This window comes from Sebastes umbrosus, chromosome 21, assembly GCF_015220745.1.
Source record: "Sebastes umbrosus isolate fSebUmb1 chromosome 21, fSebUmb1.pri, whole genome shotgun sequence".
NCBI lineage: Eukaryota > Metazoa > Chordata > Actinopteri > Perciformes > Sebastidae > Sebastes > Sebastes umbrosus.
This window is the reverse complement of record NC_051289.1, coordinates 18,513,125-18,540,087: the sequence shown is the minus strand read 5'-3', so window position 1 is coordinate 18,540,087 and position 26,963 is coordinate 18,513,125. Positions and strand designations below refer to the sequence as shown.

General features: G+C 41.0%; 1 protein-coding gene across 6 annotated transcripts in view; it reads right to left on the bottom strand.

Moving 5' to 3' along the window:
• Positions 1–914: 914 nt before the first annotated feature.
• slc12a7b (solute carrier family 12 member 7b) overlaps positions 915–26,963 on the bottom strand; it is a 76,388-nt gene continuing 50,339 nt past the window's right edge. For 3 of the 6 annotated variants that reach the window (XM_037756792.1, XM_037756795.1, XM_037756798.1), the window contains exons 5-26: positions 22,890–22,944; positions 22,218–22,348; positions 21,859–22,100; positions 21,548–21,759; positions 19,833–20,000; positions 19,629–19,727; positions 19,231–19,288; positions 18,240–18,414; positions 17,917–18,035; positions 17,658–17,756; positions 16,450–16,569; positions 15,494–15,598; positions 13,431–13,599; positions 12,104–12,299; positions 11,310–11,479; positions 10,926–11,057; positions 10,696–10,803; positions 10,371–10,487; positions 7,759–7,934; positions 6,770–6,784; positions 4,597–4,730; positions 915–3,584 (exon numbers count right to left, since the gene is read on the bottom strand). In XM_037756792.1, the coding sequence (XP_037612720.1) occupies positions 3,493–3,584; positions 4,597–4,730; positions 6,770–6,784; positions 7,759–7,934; positions 10,371–10,487; positions 10,696–10,803; positions 10,926–11,057; positions 11,310–11,479; positions 12,104–12,299; positions 13,431–13,599; positions 15,494–15,598; positions 16,450–16,569; positions 17,658–17,756; positions 17,917–18,035; positions 18,240–18,414; positions 19,231–19,288; positions 19,629–19,727; positions 19,833–20,000; positions 21,548–21,759; positions 21,859–22,100; positions 22,218–22,348; positions 22,890–22,944 (2,892 nt within the window). In that variant the 3' untranslated portion in view covers positions 915–3,492. The remainder of the gene's footprint in view (positions 3,585–4,596; positions 4,731–6,769; positions 6,785–7,758; positions 7,935–10,370; positions 10,488–10,695; positions 10,804–10,925; positions 11,058–11,309; positions 11,480–12,103; positions 12,300–13,430; positions 13,600–15,493; positions 15,599–16,449; positions 16,570–17,657; positions 17,757–17,916; positions 18,036–18,239; positions 18,415–19,230; positions 19,289–19,628; positions 19,728–19,832; positions 20,001–21,547; positions 21,760–21,858; positions 22,101–22,217; positions 22,349–22,889; positions 22,945–26,963) is intronic. The other 3 variants (XM_037756794.1, XM_037756796.1, XM_037756797.1) reach the window with 3 other exon arrangements.

Below are 26,963 nucleotides of genomic sequence, written 5' to 3'. Positions count from 1 at the left end.
AGTGGGTGGGATATATTAGACAGAAAGTGAACATTTTGAACTTTGAACTTTGTGTTGGAAGCAGAAAAAATGGGCAAGCGTAAGGATGTGAGCGACTTTGACAAGGGCCAGATTGTGATGGCTATAGACGACCGGGTCAGAGCATCTCCAGAACTGCAGCTCCTGTGGGATGTTCCCAGTCTGCACTGGTCAGGATCTACCAAAAGTGGTCCAAGGAAGGAAAACCGGTGAGCCGGCGACAGGGTCGTTGATATCCAACGTGTTTTTTATTTTAGTGTATAATCACCTGAAAATAAGAATGGTTGTTTCCGTTGCCGTTGAATGAGCCGTTTATATCTACATAGAGAGCAGGTTCTCTTCACCGCGCTGGCTGCCATGTTCTACAGTAGCCCAGAACGGACAAACTAAACACCGGTTGTAGATAGGGACATTCATGTTTTCATGTTTCCCATGTTTTGGCGTCGGCACACCACACGCTTGGCACATGGGAGAAGTTTCAGTTGGTTGCAATCTGTAACCTCACCACTACCAAATCCTACACACTGCACCTTTAAAACCATGTCTTTCCATCATTGTAACATGATATCAGTCATAAAAGTGACTTTAATAAAGCCACTAGCTCATAGAATGAGACCATTGATAAATATTTAAAATAATGATAATGATGCTTTCGCTCAACCAGTGTGACTAGAATCAGGACGCAGACAGGTTTTTGGTTTATTTCAGCACTTTTAATAATTACTCAGAGGCACAAATACAATTTACAGGGCTACCTTCCTCTACATGTGCGCCCACAAGTGACTTCCTGTTCCAGTCTGTGAGGCCTGCCAGCTGAGGCGGACAACAGCAGAAACACACACACACACACACACATTCACGCACACACATTCACTCACACATGCACACTATTCTGCTGGTCCTCTCACATCGCGGAGGCTTTTTTTTATTTTCCTTTCATGAATCCATATATAACATCAGTTCTGAAAGAGAGATGTGATTGAACATGTTTTTTTTATTATTTCTTCAGCCGGGCCTCAGTGACACCTTGAGGTAGATAACATTCTCCAGTCACCTCAAACATTAAACACACACTGCTGAAAATCCTATTTTTTTTTTACAATTTAGCATCTTTTGTTTTGGGTTTCATGTATTTTTTTTATGCATAGCTACTGCTATTCAGCTCAGTAACCAAATTAAAAACAAAAGAAACTTCTTTAATAATTTATCTTAACAACTTCTTAAAACTAGACAATTTCAAGTTTATTTATACAGAACTATGTTTTTATCTTTGGTGGCTAAAATATAAAAACTGAACAAAGGAAACTGAAATGAACTTCATACAGTGACAGTTAAACCAATCATTTGTACCCTGGTTGCTTCACTTTCTTAATACTTTCAGTCCAGGGTGCCACTGTATCCTGAGGGGGGTGTTCAGTCCTGTGTGTTGTGCATGATGCGTTTCTGACGGGTTGGAACAAAACACAAAAACATCTGCTGCCGTCTTCACACGTGCCGCCTCCTCTCTGCCTCCTCCCATAAAAATCACACTGAAAAATTAACACTTAAAGTAACAGAAGATCAATTATAATGTAACAAACACTACAGAGACCATAATGATAGAGTTACACAGGCGTACATCAACGACTGAACAAAACACAACAAAACACAGATGTTGCATTAACTGACAATCAGTAAGTTCTCATTTCCCTGCAGATCGGTGCAGGAGAACACTACTTTCTGCTTTACAAAATACTGCACAGCTAATTTTGGAAAAGAAACTGTGGAGGTACGCGTGAGAAAAGGGTTGATGTTGGTTTCCTTCTTCCCTCTCACCCATTTTTTTGCAGCATTTAGACCATGTTAGACGGCCCTGGAAATTGCACTATTAGTTGCATTTGTTTCATTATTAATTTGCAGAATTTTAAAAGAATTCTGGATGAGCTCTATCATAAAAAAATATTTTTTTTAAAGATTGTCAATGTAAAAAGCGGCAGCTACTGCGTGGCCATGCTCTCTAAGATGCATCAGTAATACGTCCACAGTTTCTTTTGTAGTCATTTTGGCACTTTTTCTCCTACACATGCTCATTACTATGAATCTACTCAGTCTGCGACTCAAAAGCCTGAAGAGTTTTGTTTGGTAAAATAATATAAAAACAACATTGAAACATGAAATAGTATGGAATCACTTGCTGTCTGCATCTTTTTTTTTCCAATGAGCTCATTCATCAGTATGTCGCTCCACTTTGTGTGAGAAGAATGTATAGCGGTGTGTGTTGTTGACCAGTAGGAAGTGTCACTGTAGGCGGTAGAACCAGGTGAGAGTACACGATGAATTAAGTGCTGAAAGTTGGAGTAGTGCAAAGTCAACAGTGCTGTAACTACGTCCGTATGGGAAGAATTACGCTAATTCGCATGTCGATTTGTGCTTTTTACATTTTAAATAAATGCCCACAATAATTCTGAGGGCAAATTAAAAGAGCCAATCTATTATTTCTTTAAGCTACTGTCAAACAGCCCCCAACTCACTCCCAACTGAGCACTACTTCAGTCACCATAAATATGTATACATTTAATATGTCATTTTTATAAAGCTTACAAAGGGTCCTAGAATATTAGCTATGGCTATTTTCCCCTATTACAACAATAGTGTTCTTTAAGGGCGGGATCATCAAGTATCAGTAGCACATATCCACCTGACAAAAGGTGATCCAACATGTGGTGCACGTTCAACATCCTCCCGGCCGGTCCGTCACTAAATCATCGACAAGGCGAACAACCACAGAGCGCTACGACTACAGATGCTGCTTCAGGGACGACCTTTCAACTGCACCAATGACCCTTGTTCTGCAACCCTAACCAGCATGTTTCTAAACAGAAACTCTCTGTACAGACTGAAACCACTTTCTTAAAGGTTATTTTAAATGAAAATATTTAGCACAAGTGGTGATGCAGAACATACAGACCACCAAACTGTATCTAATATTGAAAATCCAGTATGACCTTTTAGTCCTGTAACGTGTCTCAGGTCAAACATCTCTGCAGCTCCCAGAGTGCAACATAAAAGACTACGAGGTTCAGCACACATTCACTTCTTTTGCTTATCTTTACACACAGTGAGCGCCAGTAACAACATCGACACGAGAGGGAAAGAATATGAAAATGTAACAGAACATAACAACGTTTTTTTTCAGAGTTAAATGAACAATATAAAGTGTCTCTATGCTCTATCTTCCACATGCAGGGGTGCTGTGGCCCGGCGTGGACGCACGCTGCGCTCTCTCTCAGCCAGTCAACTGATTCAACGCTGTTTCCTTCCATCCTGGGGTCCTTCAAAACCGTCTGTCAATCACATGTGGTCCCGCCTTCCAACAACCCCCGCCCCCCTTCATAAAAATCAAATTAGGCTTCTTCCCCGAAAATGCCCGGTGACCGGTATCCATGGGAACAGCCCATGTGTGCAGGGTGGGGCGTGAGAGTGTTTTTTTTTTTTTTAAGAGTAGATGGTGATGACTTCACGGCCGCCGCCTCGCACCAGGAGGACCCGGTTCAGACCCTCGAGAAGAACCTCCAGGAACTCCATGTCTGAGAGGACGGCAGTCAAGAAATACAACATTCTGCATCATCCTGTAGACCACATTATTATATTATATTATTATATCCCTCATATATAACCTCATTCCTACTGTGGCAACACTCCTGTCCATCACAGTGAGCATTCACCACAGTATAATGGTAGTAATTTAACCTGCAATAACAATAACATACTATCACCTTAAAGTTAATATACTAAACTTTTTTTAAGAAACTCACATACTGTATATAGTTAGGAAGAGTTTTTTGACAACTGGGAAATGTTTTTGGTATTTAAAAAAAATAAATGGTGAGATTGAAGAGCCAAAAAGACTAATCTATTGTGAGGAATGTGCTGACCGTATTCTTAATTTAATGTATTTTATGTATTTATTTATTTTATTTATTTACTTTATTATATTTTCATGGTAAATCTATATAAATTTTAAGTTTATGTGTACTTCAAGTGATTTTTATTTTTACTATTTTATACACTGCCATATGATCAATTTGGGGGAAGGTTTGTACAATACTTTAAATGTATAAAATCAATAAATGTATGTCAAAAAAATATATAGCAAAATTATTAGCCCCATTAGCCTTCATTTGGAGTCGTGTTTGTGTTCACATGATGAATGTTTGTCCAATATTCACTCACTTTTAGCTCTGTTTTTGGTCTCCACCAACCACTGAGGGGATTATCTGTATTTTTAGCTGCTAAATGCTTCACCAGATTGTCTCTAACTGTGTCTGTCTGCTGGTTGGTGCTGTGCGGGTATTGTTCAGTGGGTTTTAAGAATATTTTCCACTGAAAACAGCTGAAAACAACACTATGAGCGTTGAGAGTGAACCAAAACGGTAAAGTTGTGGGCCAGACAGCTAAACGATGAGCTGAAACTCACTATAAAGTTTTGTAAAGCCGAGAGGAGCTGCAGAATCAGCTGATAATTCTTTCATCGCTACGAGCGACCTCTTTCACATTGATATTATAAACATATCTAGATCGTAGCTGCTTTAAGGATACAGTTCTCGTCTCCTCCTCTGTTCCTAGGAGGTCCGGGCATGTTGAGCAGAACCAGGTGAGCTCCCTGTGACTTGTTGACCACCATCCCGTTCAGCTTGACAGCCGTGTGCATCCGACGGACATTTGACTGGTTCCTGGTTTGACAAGAAGGTCACAGTGAGAGAGGACAGCACTGAAGCAAAACAACCCTAACTTTCATTAAGTGATAAGGTGGGAACAGTGATGGTAATAAGAGGCTGCTGGGACTTCTTCACTTCTTATGAGACCAGTGCAATAACTGAACTGTAGCCTTTATAACTTTATAGTTTTATGCTGGCATCAAACTACAGTAGGCCTTTTTCATAGAATACATAGTTGTCCCATATATCTTGAAACACAGAAAACCTATTATATCTTAGTTTAATTGATATCCAACGTCACATATGTATCATTTCCTGTTAATATGAAATAGTAAATTATGTTAAAATGTTTTGTGCAGCTAAATGGAATCCAGACAGATTTTATTTTATTATTTACTAGGGCTAATCGATTACAAATATTCAATTGCAATTAATCGCATGATTTTCCATAGTTAATCATGATAAATTGCAAATTTATCACATTTTAATCTGTTCAAAATGTACCTTAAAAGGTAGATTTGTCAAGTATTTAATACTCTTATCAATATGGGAGTGTTTAGTGAGTGCAAATGTATGTATATATTTATTACTGGAAATCAATTAACAGCACAAAACAATGACAAATATTGTCCAGAAACCCTCACAGGTACTGCATTTAGGATAAAAAATATGCTCAAACTGCAGCCCAACAGGTAACAACAGCTGTCAGTGTGTCAGTGTGCTGACTTGACTATGACTTGCCCCAAACTGCATTGATTATCATAAAGTGAGGCATATCTGTAAAGGGGAGACTCGTGGGTACCCATAGAACCCATTTTCATTCACATATCTAGAGGTCAGAGGTCAAGGGACCCCTTTGAAAATGGCCATGACAGTTTTTCCTCGCCAAAATTTACCGCAAGTTTGGAGCGTTATTTGGCCTCCTTCACGACAAGCTAGTATGACATGGTTGGTACCGATGTATTCCTGAGGTACTCTAACTTGTTGTGTTAATGCGTTAAAGAAATTAGTGGCATTAAAACGACACGTTATTACCGCGTTAACTTTCACAGCCCCGTTATTTACACCTACTGCGACATGTCAAAATGTCTTCTGTGAGAAAGGCCTACTGTGTCACCACTCCTGGGGAAACAGGAGCTGCGCACTGGAAACATTTCAGTGAACTTTTGAGCCAGCGCTTGCTTATGCCTTCCTCATTAAATGAATAAAACTCAGTGAGAACAAGCTCTGCTTTTTATATGGTTATATGATGGAAAAACTAATGTAACAAAATGTTTTTCTGACTTGCTTCTGAATTAAAACATCACTAACACACTGTGTACTTCTATAGAAAACACCAGTATAACACATAAACATATATACTATTAATAACATTTGCATTTTAAAGCATTCTGTATGTCAGCCTCAGACACAAATGAGAGAACAAGGCATGGTTAAGGGACTGAAGCGTGTTTTAAATCCAAATAAAGAGGCAGCATTTAAGGGACATGCAGTGTCACACCCTGAAGTCCATGTGGTGTTTATTATTGTTTAGTGTGTCATAGCATAGCTAATTGTACATGCTGTAATCTTATATTTATTAACTATCTCTTTAAATGTTGCCTCTTTATCGTCACCTTCACAATGTTAGATCAAAAGCAATAAAAGCACATGACGTCGACTGCCAGAAGCCTTTTTATATATGAGGAGAAAAACAAGACAATTTCACAAACTTCGGCTTTCCATTCTACTGAATAAGAAAAACATTAATATTTTCTTGTAAAGACCAAATGAACATTTGTTTTGTATTTGATATTCACTTTGAAATACAGAAATAAATGGAAAGCACAAAGTTGCTCATGCCTACAAACAATGTCTTCAATAAAACATGCAAATTAACTCAACCCTGTTTGAACAGGAAGTCATTTTAGCATATGAGGACACACAAACAAGGACGCAGACACACACATACACAGAGGCGCTATCACACGAGCTGGAGGACACTGAACAAAGCTACAGTCACCACAGCAGCGGTACACACACATACAGCCTAGAGCAAAAAGAATGCCACTTACAGACTCTCCCACTCTCTAGAAGGAGGAAAATGGGACAGAACAACAGAAATAGGCTTAGATGCTTTCTACTTGAGCTCTCTCCACCACACTGCATGCTCCCAACTGTCCCAAACGGCCCGTCGTGACACCCAAAGGTGACCCACGGAAACCCCCAGAAAGTGACATGGAACCGTTTGATGTGTACGGCGAGGCTTTGTGAAAAAAAACGCAGCCTCATATTTCTTCCTGTCCTGTGAGACTTTACGATGTGTTTACAACGACTCTTTAAAAGCCAATAGAAGTGGACTGGGACACACCTGATGAAGTCCACACACTGATAATATGGACCACAGACTGCATATAAAGATGGACGACATGACAGCTCCCCAAAAGTGAAGCCAAAACATCTGGGGAGGAAGCGGAGACGCGTCCTCCTTTATATACAATCTGTGGTATGGACAGTATGGGATGAGGAGGTGTTAGTCTAAACGGCAACAAATGTGTGCATGTGATCTGCGTGGTCCGGCCATGCACTAAGACTGAAATGGCTAGAAGTGTACACACATGCGCACACACACCAAATGCAGCCTGAATGCACACGCCATGCAGGAAGTCGTCCCATTTCACCCTGTCAGGCTCAGTACGACCACTACTACTACTACTACTACTACATCTACACATGCTGTCCTCCTGCACTGAGGCGTTGGCACCATCCAGAAGTACTGTCAGTACTGTGTGTGCTGTGGTGTGTGCTTCAGATAATACTTCACATATTTTGACATGTTAAAACTTGATGTTCAAAATGGTGCAAATGTCTCTCACAAGGCACATGCGATAATGTCCTGTTTTGTACCACCACCTTTACAGCAATTTTCAGTAACACATACAGTAGACTTGACACTCCTTAAAGTTACAGACTGTTCACTTTCCCTTCTGTTTAGCTCCTGAGCTACAAAATGTACGTACAGAGATTCGTCTTTTGGGTGGTGTTTAAACAAATGTATACTCACGGTTTCATGTTAAACAGGTCGCGTACAGCCACGTTGGCGTTGAGCTCGCGGTTCCGATTACGCTCCGTGAAGAGCTTTTCCTTGGTCCAGGTCATGTGGACCCGATCGGGCCCAGCTTCGGCCTTGTCGTTTATCGCGGCGTGAGACGCCGTGTTTCTGTCATGGATGAGCTGGGCCTGGAGGGAGTGGAGGGAGAGAGAGAGAGAGAGAGAGCGTGGAGCGCATTTTTAGTACTGACCAGGAGAGATTTCAGGGGAGGGATGAGATGAAACAGGATGACCAGAATGGATGAGGAGCGGTGGTAACTCAAAGATAACTCTAAGGAATGAAAGAAGGATGAGAGGACGACAAGGAGGTCTAAGATAATCCCAGAAAGACAAAATACGTCATCTCTGTAGCACTCTTTAGGAGTAAAGGAATCAAAAACTAGAGGTGAATAAATAAATGCTGCAAAAAAAGTAACAGATTGTTCCAGTGAGAAAGCAAACTGGGACCAATGAGGAAAGGAAACCAACAACTTCTTCCTTCTTCTACAAGTTGGGGTGAAACCATGCTAGAGAATAATGAGAATAATACAAACCTGTTCAGCTGTTCAACAATTACAACAACACACATGGACCATAAAAGAACAAATTGGGCATCACCAGACATCGCTGGAGGTCCCAGCGAGGGTTGAAACACAACATGTATGGATGACTGACAAGAACAGAGTGGTGGGAAGGTACAGTGTGACGTTATCCAGGTGTTCAAATTGGATACAGGGCTTCCAGGGATTATTACACATGCTCAAATATGTGACTTAAACACTATAAAGCAGCCTATCATGCATGAGGGATAGTGCAGGGATAATACAGCAGTAGCACAGCAGAGTAGGATTTATAGACATCATTATTAGAATAAAGTATAATCTGGTTTCATTACATATGGCAGCATATCTGTTCACTGCTGTTCCTGTACTACAGAGGACAATGTCAACAGTTATGTAACCACGGCCAATGACAATAAATGATGGGGTTGTTAACATCTGTCATCATAAAGATATGGATTATGGCCTCTGTGCTGCTTGGTACCTCTCATATTTGATACATGCAAAATGGATCTTGATAAAAACACAGGCAGTGCTAGTAAAACAGCAGGCTGACTATGTCACACATTTAGACCTCTCTGTTTTTAATATTCTGTAGAAGGGAGGCTATGTGTTCAGTTTCTGTTCAGTATCATCCTCTACCTGTTATGCTTGTTGACTACTAGCTGTGACTGGTAGTGTCCAGTATGGACACTGGCTATAGGTACGAGGGTGGGAATGAAAAAAGAGAGTACAGTATTGTCAGTATAAACCACTCCTGGTGTAGTAGCCCTGTGAGGCTGTAATGCTCAATAAACAACAGTGCCGACCGCCATCTACTGTAGGTAACACACTGACTATGGAGAAGTACCTCATACAACCCCACTTCAAAAACACCTGAACTATCCCTTTAAATAGATCTGAGTCAGTTTTTCAAAGTTAAGATCTCAGGACATCAGGACAAGTCTCAAGATTTTAACACCGAGCAAATGTTTGACACTGTTTTCAGGTTTCTGAGACAATACTGTCCACTCTTTCCCGTCACGTCTGTCGGGGAGGTGGAGGTGGGGATGAGGTGGGGATTAATGGGAATTCAGGCAACGGTCTGGTGTTCACAAAGCAGCTCTCCGTGACTATACAGTAAGTAGCACTACTTGTTAGGTGAAGTCTGGACTTGGTGGTTTAATTGTTAGATGTACAAGATGCTATCTGTAATCATGGACTCTCTTTCTTATCAAACAGGCTACTGTTTCACACAATGCTACAATAACTAACCCGTAGTCCTGAGCTGACTAGGACTTCACGCTGGTGCACTCTATGTAGAACGACTATAGCTGGCCCCGAAGCAGCTTTAGCTCTGATGTAACATGGTTACTCATCATCTAAGTATCCTGAACTAGTGCTAACACGCTGTGTGCACATGGTAAATCAGCCATGAGCTGATGCTATGGATAAGCCCTCAGATGGTTAAAAAGCACAAAGGGTTATCCAGAGAGCAAAGCATTTTGTCCTCTATTTCTAGTTCCACACTTTAAGCCCTAATGATGCTAAAGATGTTTTAAAAGAAGCAGTAACTCCTAATGAGAACATTTTAATATTTAAACAAATAATTGTTCTAATAAAATCTGTACTTTCTTTCACTAAACAACTTGATCTTGTCTCATAAACTCATTCTTGATTAGCACCACGACTGTCTGGCCTTTGAAATGAGAAGTGTAACTATGCCCAGTCTTTATATAATTATAATAACTGTGCCCACATTTAGACTGAAAATTCATTTCCTATGGCACTACTAATTATTACTCCTCCATCCTTCCTTCCTTCCCATCTGATTGATTAGACTTTATACGCATCACAGTCTGACTTCCACACTAGAGTGTGTGATGTATCCGTGACTGACTACTTGCACATCTATTTTTTAAAATATGGGTCCAGATTTTAAACCCTGATGATCGCGGAGGAGACTGTAGCCAAAGATCCAGCTTTGTGAAGACAGGGTTTGTGTGTCTAACAATGAAGGGAACAGTGGGTTGACAACATCGGCTACCTCGTCCTCCTGATTGTCCTCCACCATGGAGGAAGGCCGGCTGCGGATCGTGCTCGGGGCGGGGCCCTGGTTCTTCCTCCGGATTGAGCTACGCGATTCGTCAGTGATACTCTGAATCTGAGCGGTGTGCGGCGTGGCAAATTGCAAACAACATTCAGTAACAATAAATGCCATCTCCTTGAAGATGTTTATGGGTTAATATTATTAGTATCTACTCTAAGACACGCCATAAAAAATACTGCATTCACTTGTGTTGAATTGGAACTACAGAGACAAAGCGAGTGTGAGTGCAGGGTTGTGTTCAGGTAGATGAAGTGTACATTACCTCTCTCTCCCTCTCAGTCCTGGAGAGTTGCATCTGTTTGAGCATCTGAGACCTCTGCTCCATCACCAGCGTCTTCTCATAGGTGAAGGCTGAGATGTCGTTATCATGCTGCACAGGAGAGGACGGAAACATCATTAGCGATACAATATGGAGCCTGATCTCCAATGTAGCGATGCATCGTTACCATTACGGGATGTAACATAGTGCTATTCTATCAAACACAGCCTCACCATCTCCACCACTTCCACTTCTGCATTGAGTCGCAGGTGGTAAAGGAACATCTGAAGATCTTTCTTCATTTGGATGCTGTTGTCATCCATCTGGGCCACGGTGAAGATGCGCATCTTACACTTCCTCCACACCTGGAGGACGGACAGACGGCGTCGTTATGGAAAAGCAAGAGCGTCAGTCAGGGAGAGATGGATGGATCAGTGAGGTAAAGCAGGACCGAGAGGAGGGGACAAGGGAAGAGAGTGACACCAAGAGGGAAAATTCATGGAGAGATGATAGATAGGTGAGTATGAAGGAGGGATACTGGGCATGAATACAAAGAGAGGAATGAAAAATATGAAAGAAATGATTTGTACAATATCTCAGAGATGAACATAACCAACCTTGTGCTGCCGCAGCAGGAAGGGCAGAAGCATCAGCAGGCCTCCATCGTGGACCACCCACCACACGTCGATGGTGCCCTCCCCCAAGCGGTCCTGGTTGGTGGGGAAGCTGTCCACATTCTTAGCCACAAGCAAGGCCTGATTGGCCGCTGTGGACTCCCGCACTGTCTCTGGATGGATAGAGGGGGAGAGAGAGAGAGAGAGAGTGTCTACTGCCTCTTTTCCACTGCATGGTACGCCTCAACTCAGCTCTAATTGACTCGACTCGACTCGACTCGACTCACTCATTTTTGATTTTCCATTTACAAAAGCTTTGGATAATACCTGGTACTTATTTTGGTATCACCTCTGTCGAGGTTCCAAGTGAGCTGAGCCGATACTAGAAGGTGTAGTTAAAACACTGCAGACCACTGATTGGTCAGAGAATCTTCACTTGCAAGACGGGGTGTCCCATGTCCTGCACGAACACGCCATTTTTAAATAGCCAATCGCACTTTTTAAAATTTACTTGACCGAGATTTTAAAAAAATGGCAGCCCACAAGACCACGCTGTGGCACGACGAGGTGCAGACATGGCCTATCAATCAGTATGTGTTGTCTATGGGACGTTAATCTATTGCCATCTCAATGGAAAGATTGCATAAGCAGCTGTACAAATATACAATGTAAGATGCATTATCATTACTTCCTATGCATTTTTAAAATCAAATCGGATGCACTTTTCTGTATAATATTCATCTGATTATACATTTCTATTTACTCCAATTTATTTTGAACCGTCTCCTGCTCGGTACCTATGAAATTCTTCCATGACTGCGGGTCGTTGGACTGCCTCCAGGTGCCGGGCCAGGCCATCAGGACTGTGTTGTGCTTCATGCCTCCCAGCCCTGCAGACTGGATGAGGTGGGAGACGCCGTCTCTGAGGTTTGAAGACACCACGACATGGCAGAAACCCTTTGTTTTCTCTGCTGACATGGCAGCCTTGATGTTCTGGGCAGAGAAAGACAGAATATACATATGAACATAAAGTATGAAGGAGGTGGAATACATTACTGATACAGCACTCAATAGTCTACTCAATGGCACAAAGATTCCCTGTTTAATTATGAGCACTAACTCTAAATAACCATTCGGCGCTCTCATTAGTATTCATTCAGGACAGTTCATAACGACGGGTCTAAACAACGCCCATGAATGCAGCAGTCTGTGTAATCTGGAATCCAGCTTCTGCATAGGATTGCTTTTACAGGAAAAAATAATCCACTGATTAAAAATGCTTTTGAGGACACAGTCAAATCAGGTTGCAAAAAAAAAAAAAATCAAATGAGCTACTCAGTTTGGCCACTAGATGGCAGAGTTCATCTGCAGTTGGGGTGTGAAATGCTTCCTAACTCTGTAGATCCTGACTGACACACAACAGATTTTATTGTGAGCCCAGCTGTGAGCTTTAAACACTGAGTTTGACTGTAACGCTTAGCAACGGATGGACAGGTGATAAATTAAGTTGTATAAAAGACAACTGGTGTTTTATCAGAAGCTGTGAAACCTGAAATTTGGTAGAAGTGCAGAGCAGGGTTATTATAGTAAACTAAAACTGAAACTAAAATGCAAATATGCAGTGAAAACTATTGTAAACTTAAACTAAATAAAGTTTTAATTATTTAACTATAATATATAACTACTAAAAAAAAGGAGACAGCATGAATTTCCGTCAACTCTTGTGACATTGACTCACAGAAATTGAACACACTTGATATTCCAGGAGATGGCACTAGGACAATTGCTTCACTAAAGTAGCACAAAGATCCAACATTAAACATGCTATGGCCATTCTTACACAGTTCCCCAACCATGTATTTAGTATATATGTAGCTACATATACTTAACAAAAACTAAATATATAAAAACTAAAACTAAACCTTTCTGAAAAACTGAAACTAGACTAAAACAGGCAAACACACTGAAAACTATAACTAAACTAAAATGAAATCAAAAACTCAAAACTAAAATTAAATAAAATTAAAACTACTACTACTAAGCTTGTGCCTGCATTTGCGTTTTGCATGTTGTACTCTTGCTCTAAAACACATTACCATGCTGGCGTATACATTCCCACTGTACCTGCTCAGCCTTCTTGGCCTCGTCCTCTTTGGTGAGATAGGTTCCCACTAAAACGTTCCCCACTATCGTGAGGCCTTTCCCTGCCTTCAGCTGGGTGGTGAGGGACAGCAGGCGAGAATGTTTGACTCCTTGATCGGAGTCGAGATTCAGGAGCACCAGCAACTGAGGCCTGGATACATCACGAGAGGAAAAGAGACAGGGGGATAAAGTCAGGTTTCGAAAGACAGAAGATGCTCACATCTCAGAGGGTTCATGAACAGCAACAAATATCTTTATGTGTACAAATCAAAACAAATGTGCTCTTTTGTCGTCACACAGGCCCATCATAATTTAATTAAAGCAACACCACAGTAAAAAAGCACATTATTTCTTTAGAGAAGGTGTGGCTACATTATTACAGTAGTATTGTCAGTCCTTCAGGCCATGTGTTTGGCACCAGACTAACAGAAGAGGGGCATTAACAGTTAACACAGTTACCTTTAATGACAACCATCTGTATAACTGGAAACATCACATCCCTAAGAAGAGTATATCCACCCTCAACGTGCCAATAGAGAGTAAATGAAACGTGTTTGGTCTTTGGGACAGACAGACAGACAGGCAGTCTGTGAGGTCAGCCAGTGTGTGTGCCGCCTCTGTACAGTATAAAGGCTCATCAACCTCTTCTGTCAGATTAGGTAGAGGACCAAGAGATTAATCAAATTCACCCTCTGTGTCTATTCCTGTCTCGCTTTAGTCCACCGCTACAGTGACAGGTGGCACTATGTCAACTGTGACCACATCCATATGAAACACACATCCCTTTACTTCTATCTTTGTGAGGACCTTCAATGATAAAATGCAATTTCCTTACACAAACTTAACCATCACAACTAAATGACTAACCCCAGCCCTTACCCTAACCCCAATCTCAGAACTCATCGACTATTGGTCTGACGACGATACGTCTCTGGGGGCCAACGGACAATATTTCTGGGGTTCTGGTAGAACAGCAGATATCAGTGCCAAGACTTCCTCTTCCGTTCACCGGTCATCGTTTACAGTCTGACTAGCGATTTGAAAAGCTTGTTGAGTTGAGAGACGATGTCTAAGACCGGATTGTTTCACAAGTAGCCAGTTTACAAGCTAATTTTAAACCAATAAAAAGAAGGTGTTGCCAATCGATTCAAATATTTAATCGTGATTAAGCGCACATTTTTTTTTATCTATTCAAAATGTACCTTAAAGGAAGTTTCGTCCAGAAACCCTCACAGGTACTGCATTTAGCACTAAAATATATGCTCAAATCATAACATGGCAAACTCAAACCCAACAGCTGTCAGTGTGTCAGTGTGCTGACTTGACTATGACTTGCCCCAAACTGCATGTGATTATCATAAAGTGGGCATGTCTGTAAAGGGGAGACTCGTGGGTACCCATAGAACCCATTTTCATTCACATATCTTGAGGTCAGAGGTCAAGAGACCCCTTTGAAAATGGCCATGCCAGTTTTTCCTCGCCAAAATGCAGTTTGTACGTTTGGAGGGTTATTTAACTTCTTTCGCGACAAGTATGACATGGCTGGTACCGATTGATTCTTTAGGTTTTCTAGTTTCATATGATACAAGTATCATCACCCTAGCTTTAAAACAACTGCTACAACCTCCGAAAGATCGGTTGCGTTAAAGAAATTAGTGGCGTTAAAATGAATTTGTGTTAACACATAATTATCGCGTTAACTTTGATAGCCAATGAGTCCTGAGATTTCATTTCGGCTAATGCATTCCGCCTTTTTGCTCTCCACACGGACTGTTTACCTGTATGCAACCAAAGCCCGCTCAAACGTGATTGGTCGATACTACTTGGACTACAAACAGATTTTGTTTATAGAGATTAACCCCTAACCTAAAACTAATTCTAACCTGAATCTTTAAACCAAGTCTTAACCTTCAAACAGGCCTTTGAAGAAGTGAGGACCACATAAAATTAACTCACTTTGTCCTTAAAATGTCCTCAAAAAACTTGTTTCGGTCTTCACTATGTAGCAAGTACAAGGACACACACACACACAAAATGTAGCGTACCTCCAGTTCTTAGTGTGCGGTGGAGCCTCCTCAAGGCGAATGAGGGCGTAGCGTGCTGCATTGAGAGACAGGCCACGGATGCCGTCTCCCCATTCCTTCTCTGCCCTAAAGCCAACAAACGATTGACCAGGAATTATTAACGTTAACAAGAAAACATGAGATCACACTCAGAATGATAAAAACCAAAGCTATCAGATGGATGTCAACAGTCTTACACTGTTTTCACACATGTTCGGTGCGGTTTAAATGGTTTCTTGTGTGTTTTGCTGATTTAGTCCAGTTTCTTTAGATCTGAGAACATTTTTGTTTCAACAAATCAGTAAAAAAACATCTTCCTACAAGTATCTTTTTGTTAAGACGCCCCTGGAAAAAACATTGTTTTTCATACCCTGGTCAATTTTAAGATTTTGGTTTTGCCTCTATAGCATGTCTTCTTTCAGACTAGTGGAAAGAAAACATCTGAAATACAGATTTAGGTGATTATTTTACTACTTCGTCTATTTGTGTTTGTAGATTTCTCCTAAATTCACCAAAAGTTAGCATCAGATAATGCCTCATTTGCATATTTAAACAAACATTTACGGAAAACTTGTCACAGCTACATTTGGTATCATTCAAGAGGCCTTCTGGGGACATGTTAAGGTTTTAATATATTTAATATCTTATTCTGAAGGATCACACTGTACCGACTGGCTGGGACAAATGGTACAGTATAACACTGTACAACACAATGAAGGGGATTTTTTTTAATCTGTGCTTTTCCCCTGCATTTAAAGCTGTATTTATTACCTGTTAAATGTATAGTAATAAATGTCAAGATGTCTGATAGGAGTATCTTAAAGCATTTTATATTCTGTATATAATTATCAGTTTCTATATGCACAGTGTCCCAGCCTAACTCAAGGATGTATTGTATATCTAAGAAACAAAATGATTGCATACAAAGTCCTTCTCACCCTCTGTATTCAATGTATTTGTAGATGCAGGTAGCGATGGCCATGGCCACAATCGCATAGTACCAGGAACAGATGAACATGAGAGCAAGACACAAGCTCATTCCCAGGAAGGACAGAGCCCTGGAGGAGAAAACACACACACTTTAGATAACAACTCCAGTCCAGTAACTACACACCCATCCATTTACAGAGCAATGAAACCAGTTCAGAATGGACCACTGGTGTTGTCAAATGTATTGTCAGCACATTACCCTTGTGTTAATGTGTGATTCTTGGCATGTGTCCTTCAGTCTTCATAAGGAAAGCCTCAGTCATCTCAGCAGTTGGCTAAATCAGTGGTTCCCAACCTTTTTCCTTAAGGAAACCCCTTTTCTATCGTTGACTAAACTGACGACCCCTGACTAAGTGACATATTTTATGGATATTTCATATTATATTCAATGCATATCAATAATAACAGAACAGCTGATAAACTGTACAATTAACCCAAATAGTGAACGCAATAACTGCAGGAAGTTTGTGGAAAAAAAACGGGCGATGCGGAAACATTTTGAGCAGATTATTTCATGTGAATATTGCATCAGAGATGAGTTTCCCTGTTATTTTTAGGAACTTTTAATTCAATTATCTGTCTGTATTTTTATTTCATTTTAACAATCATACATACTTAAAGCAGCAGTGGGTAGAATTGGAGCAAATATGATTAAAAAAGTTATTTTTTATAAAACACTATATCCTGACAGTAGTGCATGAGACAGGTAATCTGAAAAATATCATGTGCCTCTGTGTCCTCCAAAGCTCCTAATGGCATCTGCAAGATTTCACAGACCGGAGGAAAAACAACCAATCAGAGTCGAGCTGGAGACTTGCCGTCTCTGAGCAGCTGTCAATCTTAAATAATAATCCAAACTTAAAAAAATTATAATTTTCTTCACAGAAATGAATGAAATGCTGAGATGTAGGCCAAATGTATATCTTTAAAAAAAGGTTGTCTTACACCCTAAGCTTTGGCCACCCCTAGTGGGGGTCGGGACCCCCAGGTTGGGAACCAGTGGGCTAAATAAACCTGACAAATTGTTAGTGTTATTTACCCTCAGATGATCTTCAGAGACTTTCAATATCCTCTTCTTTCACCGTGAGAACGTAAATGTAAAGAGTGAACTGCAGAGTGACAATGCACTTGCCAGACTGAATAATTCATCACCCACCAGTGGTAGTATTTGAAGCGTGGTCTCCAGTTGGGCGTCCGCAGCAGGGTCTGAAGCGCACAGGCCAGGTTGACAAACAAGTAGCACATGAGGAAAAACCTGTGGAAGAAAGACAACAACTTATCATCTAAATCTCCACTTTATGACTTCCCGTAAGTGGCTTTAAGAAGCCAAATACTGGAGGGATCATGGACTTTATCTGCTGATCTGATTTAATGGAAAGAGAGTGTGTAATATTACTATGCAAACAAATACTGACATGGAGAGGATGGGAGCCACGGCGTCCAGGGAGGCGATGAGGATACCGATCTCACAGATCCCAGCGGTCAACAGCAGAGCCCAGGTAGGTTCTCCATTGGCTTTCCCATGACCAAACACCTGACACACACAGCCAAGTATGACAATAAGGTCAAGTCTAGTTCCATATGATGCCAGTATCTTCACTCTAGCTTTAAAAACTGAGCCCGCTACAATTTGTGTAAATGCATTATTATCGCGTTAACTTTGACAGCCCCAATGAAAATAAGCAGATAAGCACGAGACTGAAGACTGCTTTAACTGTATTTGTGTCGCGTGTCAAACCTGCAAGAAAGGCACGATGCCATCTCGTGCGATGGCCTGCAGCAGGCGTGGAGCGCCGGTCAAACTTTGCAGCCCCGCCCCGCAGCAGGAGAAGAACGAGCCAATCACAATGACCCATGGCGAGGGCCACGATAGTGTGCCTATGACCAGGTTCCCTTTCACTGCGTCACCAAATCTGCAAAGCAAAATACATTCATTGGGTCATAATCTTTTAGTCAGCCATATATCATGTAGGTGTAGTAACAGAATTTCAAATAGTTAATTTCCTTAACATAAAGGAAGTGTGGTGATATTCTTCTTTTTTAAATTGAAAACAAATCCCATGAAAAGACCAAAACCAACCGTGCTTTAGTCCATCTCTCAATACTTTACGATCTACCCAGCCTGTCTGTGGTTCTTGTAAATCAAAGAAAACCGGTCATAAATATATACTTTTAATTTCTTAAAAAATACTGAATAATTTCCTAAAATATCTGGGCCTTATTGTCTTGAGCAAAAAAATCATTTAACAAGAGGAAATAGTGCATTTGTTGGGGACTATTTTTGGCTTCAGATAATTTGGGATTGAGTCCAAATCAACTACAGTGTGTGTGTGTGTGTTCATGGTAATGAAGGAACATGTCAGTGGGTGTAACAGAGTGGCTCACTGATGTGTTTTCAATGGAGCTCTTAAATTTAATTACTAAAAAGAATCCACAGTACTTCTCAGGACTCATAAAAATGTGCACAGTGGTCTATTAACGTCACATGAATGCAAAAATATTTGCGAAGGACCGAGTCCGAGAAACATGAAATCTGAGCCTCTTGTGATGAGGGCTCTTAATGACTAGATTATTATCCATCTGCCCTCGAGAGATGATACCAAAAGAGAAGAGGGGGAACAAAAACCTAAATGATACAATCTGTGAACTGTTTTTTTTCCGATTCCTTTTACAAAAACATCTTTTATAAACCATATCCATGTGTATTTTACAGTGTGTTAAACTCTTACTTGTCTCGAAGCAGAACTCCCTCAATGCAGGCGCCGAATAGAACCACACAGGTGACGTCTGGGAAGCACCGTTCAGGAAAGTACATTGAATCCACGGACAAAGTGTTCTCTTTTTCATATTACTGTAAAGCTAAAGTAATGCACACACTACCCACAATCCTACTGGTGGTACCTGTTGTATTGGGGCTTTGGCAGGCTTCGATTATTGTCCCAATGTTACTCCTCCCAATAGCCTTATACAACCTACGAACCTGGCAACTGTGGCGACTGATAGATAACCTTCCATCCTTATCTCGAGGGCCCAGCTGATTAAGCTAGAAAAACATGTTTAACGCTACAGTTCTAGCCATGTGACAAGACTTTCTGGTATTCGTGTCACAAATACGGTTCAAGGATACAGATGAAAGAGGTGGTAGCGATAGCCAGGATGGTCCCAACGGGGATGGACTTCTGGGCATCCCGCAAGTCACCTGACCGGTTTGAACCAGCCATGATACCTGAAGGGGAGGAATACGACACAACAGAGAATCAAACGGGACATCTTTAGAAATGACACAAAACTCTATGCTCTGCAATTTTTTACCACAATGCGTGTGTCTCACCAGTGACAGACGGGAAGTAGATGCCGACCATCAGAGTGAAGAAGGTGGTGATATCGTTGACTACATAGGGCATGTAGACGTCCTGCGCAGGGTCGCCTCCCTCAACAGATGACAACTTCTTGCTTTCCACCAACATACCCAGAGGGCCATAATCTGACCACATATTTTCTACAAGACAGACAGAAACAGAGTGATTAGTAACTGCCTACAGCCAGTGACTCAATAAAGGAAACTTGACCAACGAGACAGGAGGCTGCAGTCAAGCAACTGGTTACTGTTTGTGTCATTTTAGCCTTAATGCAGTGAAACAGTGAGGTAAAAAAACAAACAATTCCACTCTTTGGCTGAACTAACCAGAGGAATAGAGCGGAATCCAACATGTCATTAATACTACAGCTGCTTTTACAGCTTTTACATTCAAAGCTTCTATTGAGGTTTTCGAATGAAGCTTCTGTCATCATATTTTATGATTTCATTACCCGAGAAAAAGAAAAAGAAAAAAATCCCTGAAGAAAATGCTCAAGTAGAATATTTGAATAAAGTGAATCATCGGATTACATGAGCAGTCTTTTTTATTAAATCAACTTTCTTTAATGAATACAACTTGTGAGAGCATTGTGAAAATGTTGTTTTTGAAAGGCTAAACGGCAACAATTATGGGATAAATTTGTTGTGAATTTTTGAAATGATTACATCTATTTTTTTCAATACATTTTTACTTTTATTTATTATTATTTTATTGGAAATGTTTGGATCACACGAGTCTGAAACAATCCTGCGCAGCCACTACTGGAATCTAATACTACAAATAGTGAAATACTAATAATATTAGTGTAGCCTGATCTTTATCTGCAACTGTGCAGAAACACCGACTTTAAATAAAATGAATAGATATTTTTTTAAAAAGCAGCGTAGCATTCAAACGTTGAGTTCAAATTCGAAGGCCTGAATGACTCTAACTATTTGGCACAGCCCTAACTAATACTGTAGCAAAAATTACACATAATCTATATAACTATTTGACATCAGCATGAATCCGATATCAGTGTCCATCGATTTAGAAGTGATCCAACACATGAGTGGTTGGTGCTAAGTGAGCATTGGTAGTTAAAAGCAGGTGAGAGAGGCAAACTGATTACAGCTCATGTTTTCACTAGTAAGAGCAGCGATCCAGACTTCTACATAGAAAAACAGTTAATCTGATTTCAATGAGAAGGGGAAGAAACATATTTCAGAGAAAGAGGATGAAGATATAGTCAACTTGGGAAGAACAAAGCAAAAAGGAGGCAGCAAAAGGAAGCAAATGGAGATGGGAGAGAGCAGAGAGAGTCAAATAATCACACATGAAATCAGTCAGCATCTGCACACGCTTGCCTCAGACGCTTCACTAGAAATATGACAGGAATGCGTCTGCACTGGAGTAAAACTAGTTTGTCATGGCCAACAGTTGCATAACACAAGGAATGTCCTGAGTTTGCACTGCAACATTTGCAGTCCATGATGGGGTTGATTCCTACTGAGATGTTAGTGTTTAACAAACACTGTCTGAGCCTCTCCGTTTATCTTTTTCACAATGATTTCAAAGTGCAGTTTGGCTGGTTCAGTATTGATAGGTGGATGAGCTTCAGTGAGACGAAAACTAATTCTGGTGAGTTGTGCATTAGGCATCGGAAAAGTCAGGTTAGAAACTCAGGTTAGAAAGTCTGTGTTCCAACCTGAGATGACTCCGCTGGTCAGCCCGGGGATGCCCTGCACCTCGGTCACATTGTTGTTGACGAAATATTTGTTGCAGGTGGCGTTGAGCTCAGATCCGTTACAGAACAGCTTCCACAGCTGGGTAGTGACCGTCACGTTGTCTATGACCTCCGTCTTAAGACAGCGGTCAAAGTTTTGGTTCTGCAGAGTGCGATTCCCCAACAGGCAAATACTGTGTGGAGGAGAGAGACATTTTAAAATGACACGCTGATCAAACTGATACAAATACTACTGAACTATGACTGGATTGGAGGTTATAGTATGGACTCACGGAAAGTCTGGCGGCTCAAAAATGGTCTTGATGACTCCAGCATAGATGGCGAGGATGGAGAGGATGACACAGGCCAGGAAGACCAGCGCCAGCTTGTTGACATATTTCACCCCTACGAAGACGACTATGCCCATCAGCGCGAGGCAGCACGTGCCATAAACACGCATGTTGTTGAGCAGGGCATCCACTTCATCCTCCTTCCTCTCTGCCACAAAGATGGCTGCTTTAGGCACGATGTAGGTCTGAATGGGGAAGAAAAAAAGAATTCATAGATATTATTTTAAGTTTATCTCTTATACCACTCCAAGTTTTATCTCTGCACTTGCATAACAAGTAGTCAGCGCTAAGTGTTCACTCACCAGCAGAATCTCTATAGTACCAAGGATGTACATGGAGCCAGCGAAGGTTGTGCCGAGGTAGAAACAGAGACCTACTGCTCCACCAAACTCTGGACCCAGAGACCTGGAAATCATATAGTAGGAGCCTCCAGCTGGGAGAAAAAAGGAGGAGAGCATAGTGGGGGAAGAGCTTTATGAGAGGAAGGAAACTTCTCTTAAGTCAGCTTTTCGAGTACTAAGAAGAAGTTCTCATATACATCCATGTATGCAATAAACAATGAAAATTGTTGTCACGGTTTTGATCAAGCCCTGGGACCTAAAAAAATGTATATGTGCCTAAAATTCGCAGACAATATCTGCTATCACCATAAAGGCCTTTACACACCGGGGCGTGATGAATAAACGACACAAAAATGTGAAATACTCGCCTGCAAATATTATATGTCAGCTGCAGTATGTACTAAAAGTACAAAGATGAAGTACGCGATTTGGAAACGTAGAGTAAAGTCGGCCGTGCTGGTTCGGACTACGTAGCCTCTGTGTTATTGTTTCATAAATAGAGCGTTACTCATCCCATTCCGCACAATGAGTTTGGTTGATGCCTTTGTTGGCGGAGCAATACCTCAGAAAAATCAATTATGTATAATACATCCCTTTAAGTTGTGTGTATGTCTGAGTATCAAAGCGTCTTACCTGGCACGACACCATTAGTAGCGATTGCACTCATAGATATGGCTGTCAGCATGGTCTGTGGACAGAAGAACAACATCAGAACAAAACTCTCCGATAGAAAGACCTTACACATGACGCTCCTTTGAAATGTGATGAATTTACTGTGCGTTCATTTTCAATGTTGTATCGTAACAAGGAAGTTTGGGCTGTTATTATCACCCATTCAAAACCAAGTATGACAATAAACTCAATCCTCCTTGATCATTTTTTCATGCCCACCTAATAATACTTTAATTTTCCAGATTTTCCCCAACAATAGGATACTTGGAGGGCTTTTAAAAAGCATTGAAAGCCTGTTGAAATACTTCTTAGGGGGCTTATGCTCTAATCTTTCAGATTGGTAATGGATAGGAGCTTTTTCCATGAAATCGTTCCGTGAAGTCCTTTGTGACGGAGGATATTTACATCAGCCTGTTACCTAACAGTGCTTCCGGATGAGAGAGAGAGAGGACAGAGCAGAGAGAGAGAAGGACAGGGGGACGAGATAAGGGGGACAAAGACAAGAGAAGAGAGAAAGACATGAAACTTAAAGGGTGAAAGAAAGGGGGAGAGGAGAGAGTGTGAAGGTTAGAGGACAAAGGAAAGAGGAGGAAGAGGAAGAGGAGGAGGAGGAGGAGGAGGGGCAAGGACACGACCAAGATAAACCTTATGCTGGACGTCCGGTTTTAAGTGCTGGAGTAAAGCCAATTAGCTGACAATTTCACCTTCCGCTTGCACTCAAACCCTTGTCTTAACCACCAAGTTACAGCAAAAGAAAGTACTGGGGGACATGTCCTCTGTTAAAAAATACCACACAATTCCCATAAGTCATGTGGAGACATTTCTTACAGTGCAGTACTGGTTTTTACAGGATTTAGTGGAATTTTGGGGCTTCTAGTAGAAATTCAATCAGAGCCAGAGGCCAGTCAGACCCCAAACAAGGTCCAACAACTGCATTAACCAAAAAACTTTGTGTTTCAATGGATCTCAAAGTTAACTAATACATTACTGACAGTACAAGTCATCACCAAAAAAAAAGCTAAATTCATTTGCCCTTGTTGTTTCACACGTCTTTAATGGTCCACATTAAGAAGTGGGCAATTCTGAATAAATCAAATTGCATGTCATTTCTAACTAAATACCTCAATATGTGACAATGTCAATGGTAGTGTTGTTAAAGGTATAGTTTACATTTTTTTAAGTGGGGTTGTATGAAGTACTTATCCATAGTCGGTGTATTACCTACAGTTGATTTTAGATTTTAGACACCTAAAATGTTTTTGGGAAAAAGCCACCAGACTCCATTGACAAAACAGCAAATTTACCTCGTAGAACAAGGGAGTTGCTGGTCTACCGCTGCCTCGATCGGTTAGTTTGTTTGTGTTATTGTGTGACTTTGGTGCTTTAAAGGGTTAGTTCGGATTCACCAAAGTCGCACAATAACACAAAAAAACTAACCAATTGAGACAGCGGCAGACCAGTAACTCCTGTGTTCTACGAGGTAAAATTGCTGTTTTTGTGAATGGAGTCTGGTTGCTTTGAGGAGAGCATAGATAACTGCTTCAGCGTACACTTCCCCGTCGGAAAGGGGTGTCTGACGGCGTGGTAAAGCTGTGAAATTAATCTAAATATAGCGTACACTTCAACTAATATTGATTTTTTTCAGGTGTCTAAAATGCGTTTTGCTGCTGCCCCCATCCACAGCAGTACATTGCTTTGCTCCCGTGCTGGTACTCCCGTCTGCTTCTCCAAATTGTGGGCGTGCCGACCGCCATCTACTGTAGATAATACACTGACTATGGAGAAGTACCTCATACAATCCCACTACAAAACATATGAACTGCCCCTTTAAGTTAAATATGTTCAGACAAATGTATCACTCGTAAATAATACTGTCAATAAGACAAAGATCCCATTTAGGAAAATCCCACATGGTATCTATCTAGTCTTATATCACATTATGAACATTACGGCATGGAGATATAATAGAAAAACAACTGGTCTTCTGTCTTGAGACAAATAACAGTTTTCAAACAAAACCCGTGCACAGAAAAAACGCTGATTGAGAATCAATGATCAATTTTGAATTTTATCATGAATCAAAAACAAAAATCATACCTTTTGTACCACTATTCATTGAAAGCATGTCTCTTACTGTATGTTTGTGTTGCACAGTGAATACCACGCTGATGTGGATGCATTTTTAGAAAACCAGGTGCTGGCAGTGACCTATAAACACAAAGCACCTACTGTACCTACTAATCGTGACATGATGGAAAACACTCTGCATGCTGAGCTGTGTACTGAGCTAATGGAATAGTGTGTCTGTACTCTCAATATGTTAGCGTGAAATCTGACCTCATAAGAGCCATCCTGACTCACTGAGCCTCTCTATGTTTTCATCCTATAAAAAATAATCTATGCGTCTGTCTCTCCATATGTAATTCTTTACGTTGGAATAAAACAGAAACTGTTTGTTTTCATGAAAGTAGGTAAGGTTATTGAATCATGAGTGATAAACAATAAGAGAATAATGAGGACAAGAAAAAGAAACTGTTTTGCAGTGGTCCCCCAGGAAGAGCTGGAAAACGTTGCTGGGTAGAGGGACGTCTGGAATTCCCTGCTAAGCCTGCTGCCCCCTGCGACCCGACCCCGGATAAGCGGAAAGAAAATGGATGGACGGATGGATGAAAATTGCAATGGGCCATATTGCGATTTTGATTAATTGTGCAGCCCTAGTCATAACTGGTCTAAATTGAAATCAACTGAATTCCCTTTTCAAGTTATTTTTAGACATTTCTGGTGTTGGGTCTGGAGCGCACAAAACATGACCTATAAACAGGTGGCTGATGTGGAATCATCAGTGCAAAGTCAGATGTGGCCTAAGCAGAGAAAATGAACATTAATCTGTTTGACTAAGCTCGGCTCTCTTATTACGTAACAGCAGCAGCAGCAGCAGCGATGCAGTGGAGGGTAAACCCTCCTAACGCACTTTAGCTAGATTGTAATATATAAAATGGAGTCCCCATCTTTCTACGCACACCGTTTTTACATCTACAAAAGCTGATGTTAATTCATAGCGCTATAATGGACTGGGATGCAATACAATATATAATCATTCCAATAGATAAAATCACAAATAACTGTCTGAGATGTATGGCTGTGATCGCTTCTTTCAGTTACAAGGGAATGGGAATACATTTCAGGTTTAATTCTTTACTTGTCCTGGACGTGGTCACTCTGGTAATATTGTAAGTGTCATGTTATACCATTAGAGCGTTCCATTATGAGGCCAAAAAGCATTCAACTGAGATAGTACTGCAGGTTTTTTTGTTTGTACTTTCCCTGATTAAGCTGAAGTAATCCATTGTCTGCCGGGGGGATTGGCAAATATAGCCACTGTGTGGGTGTGCATGTCGCTATGTTTCTGACACTTTGCAGATGGAGGGATTACACGCCAAGCTGCCACGTACCATTAGAAGCTAGGAGTGTATGGGAAATGGAGAGTCACAGTGGCTAAATATAGGAGGGATCAGTGACCACTAAGTCAACCTGCCTGTCATTCATTACTGCTGTCAGTCCAACATTTGCACCCGTCTGCCATTAAAAGTTGAGGCAGCGTCTGCCCCCCCGGTGTCACCCAAACACTCACATATATACATATATACATATATATACTCTGGTGTGTTAATGTATTCATAATGCATTAAAGAGCTGGATGTACATTAAGTACTGTACGCTCTTACATAATCTTGCATGTCGTTGCTCTAATGGCTCGAAAACCTTGATCAAGGACAAATAATAATCCATGTCAAGGGTCAGACCAGCTCCTTGCAGTTTGTACTACAGAAGAGTGGACAAGCAGATGTTAAAACGTCCCTTTCAATGCTTCGAAGCTTCTACTGTTGCCATGGTATTCGACCTCCAAATCAGTATTCGACTTATTCTCAGATGGATATCACTGTTTGTTATGTGTAGAGGTGTGTGTGTGTGTGTGTGTGTGTGTGTGTGTACAGTAGTGCAGCAGCGGCACTGACCCGAAGCTTCAACTATCTT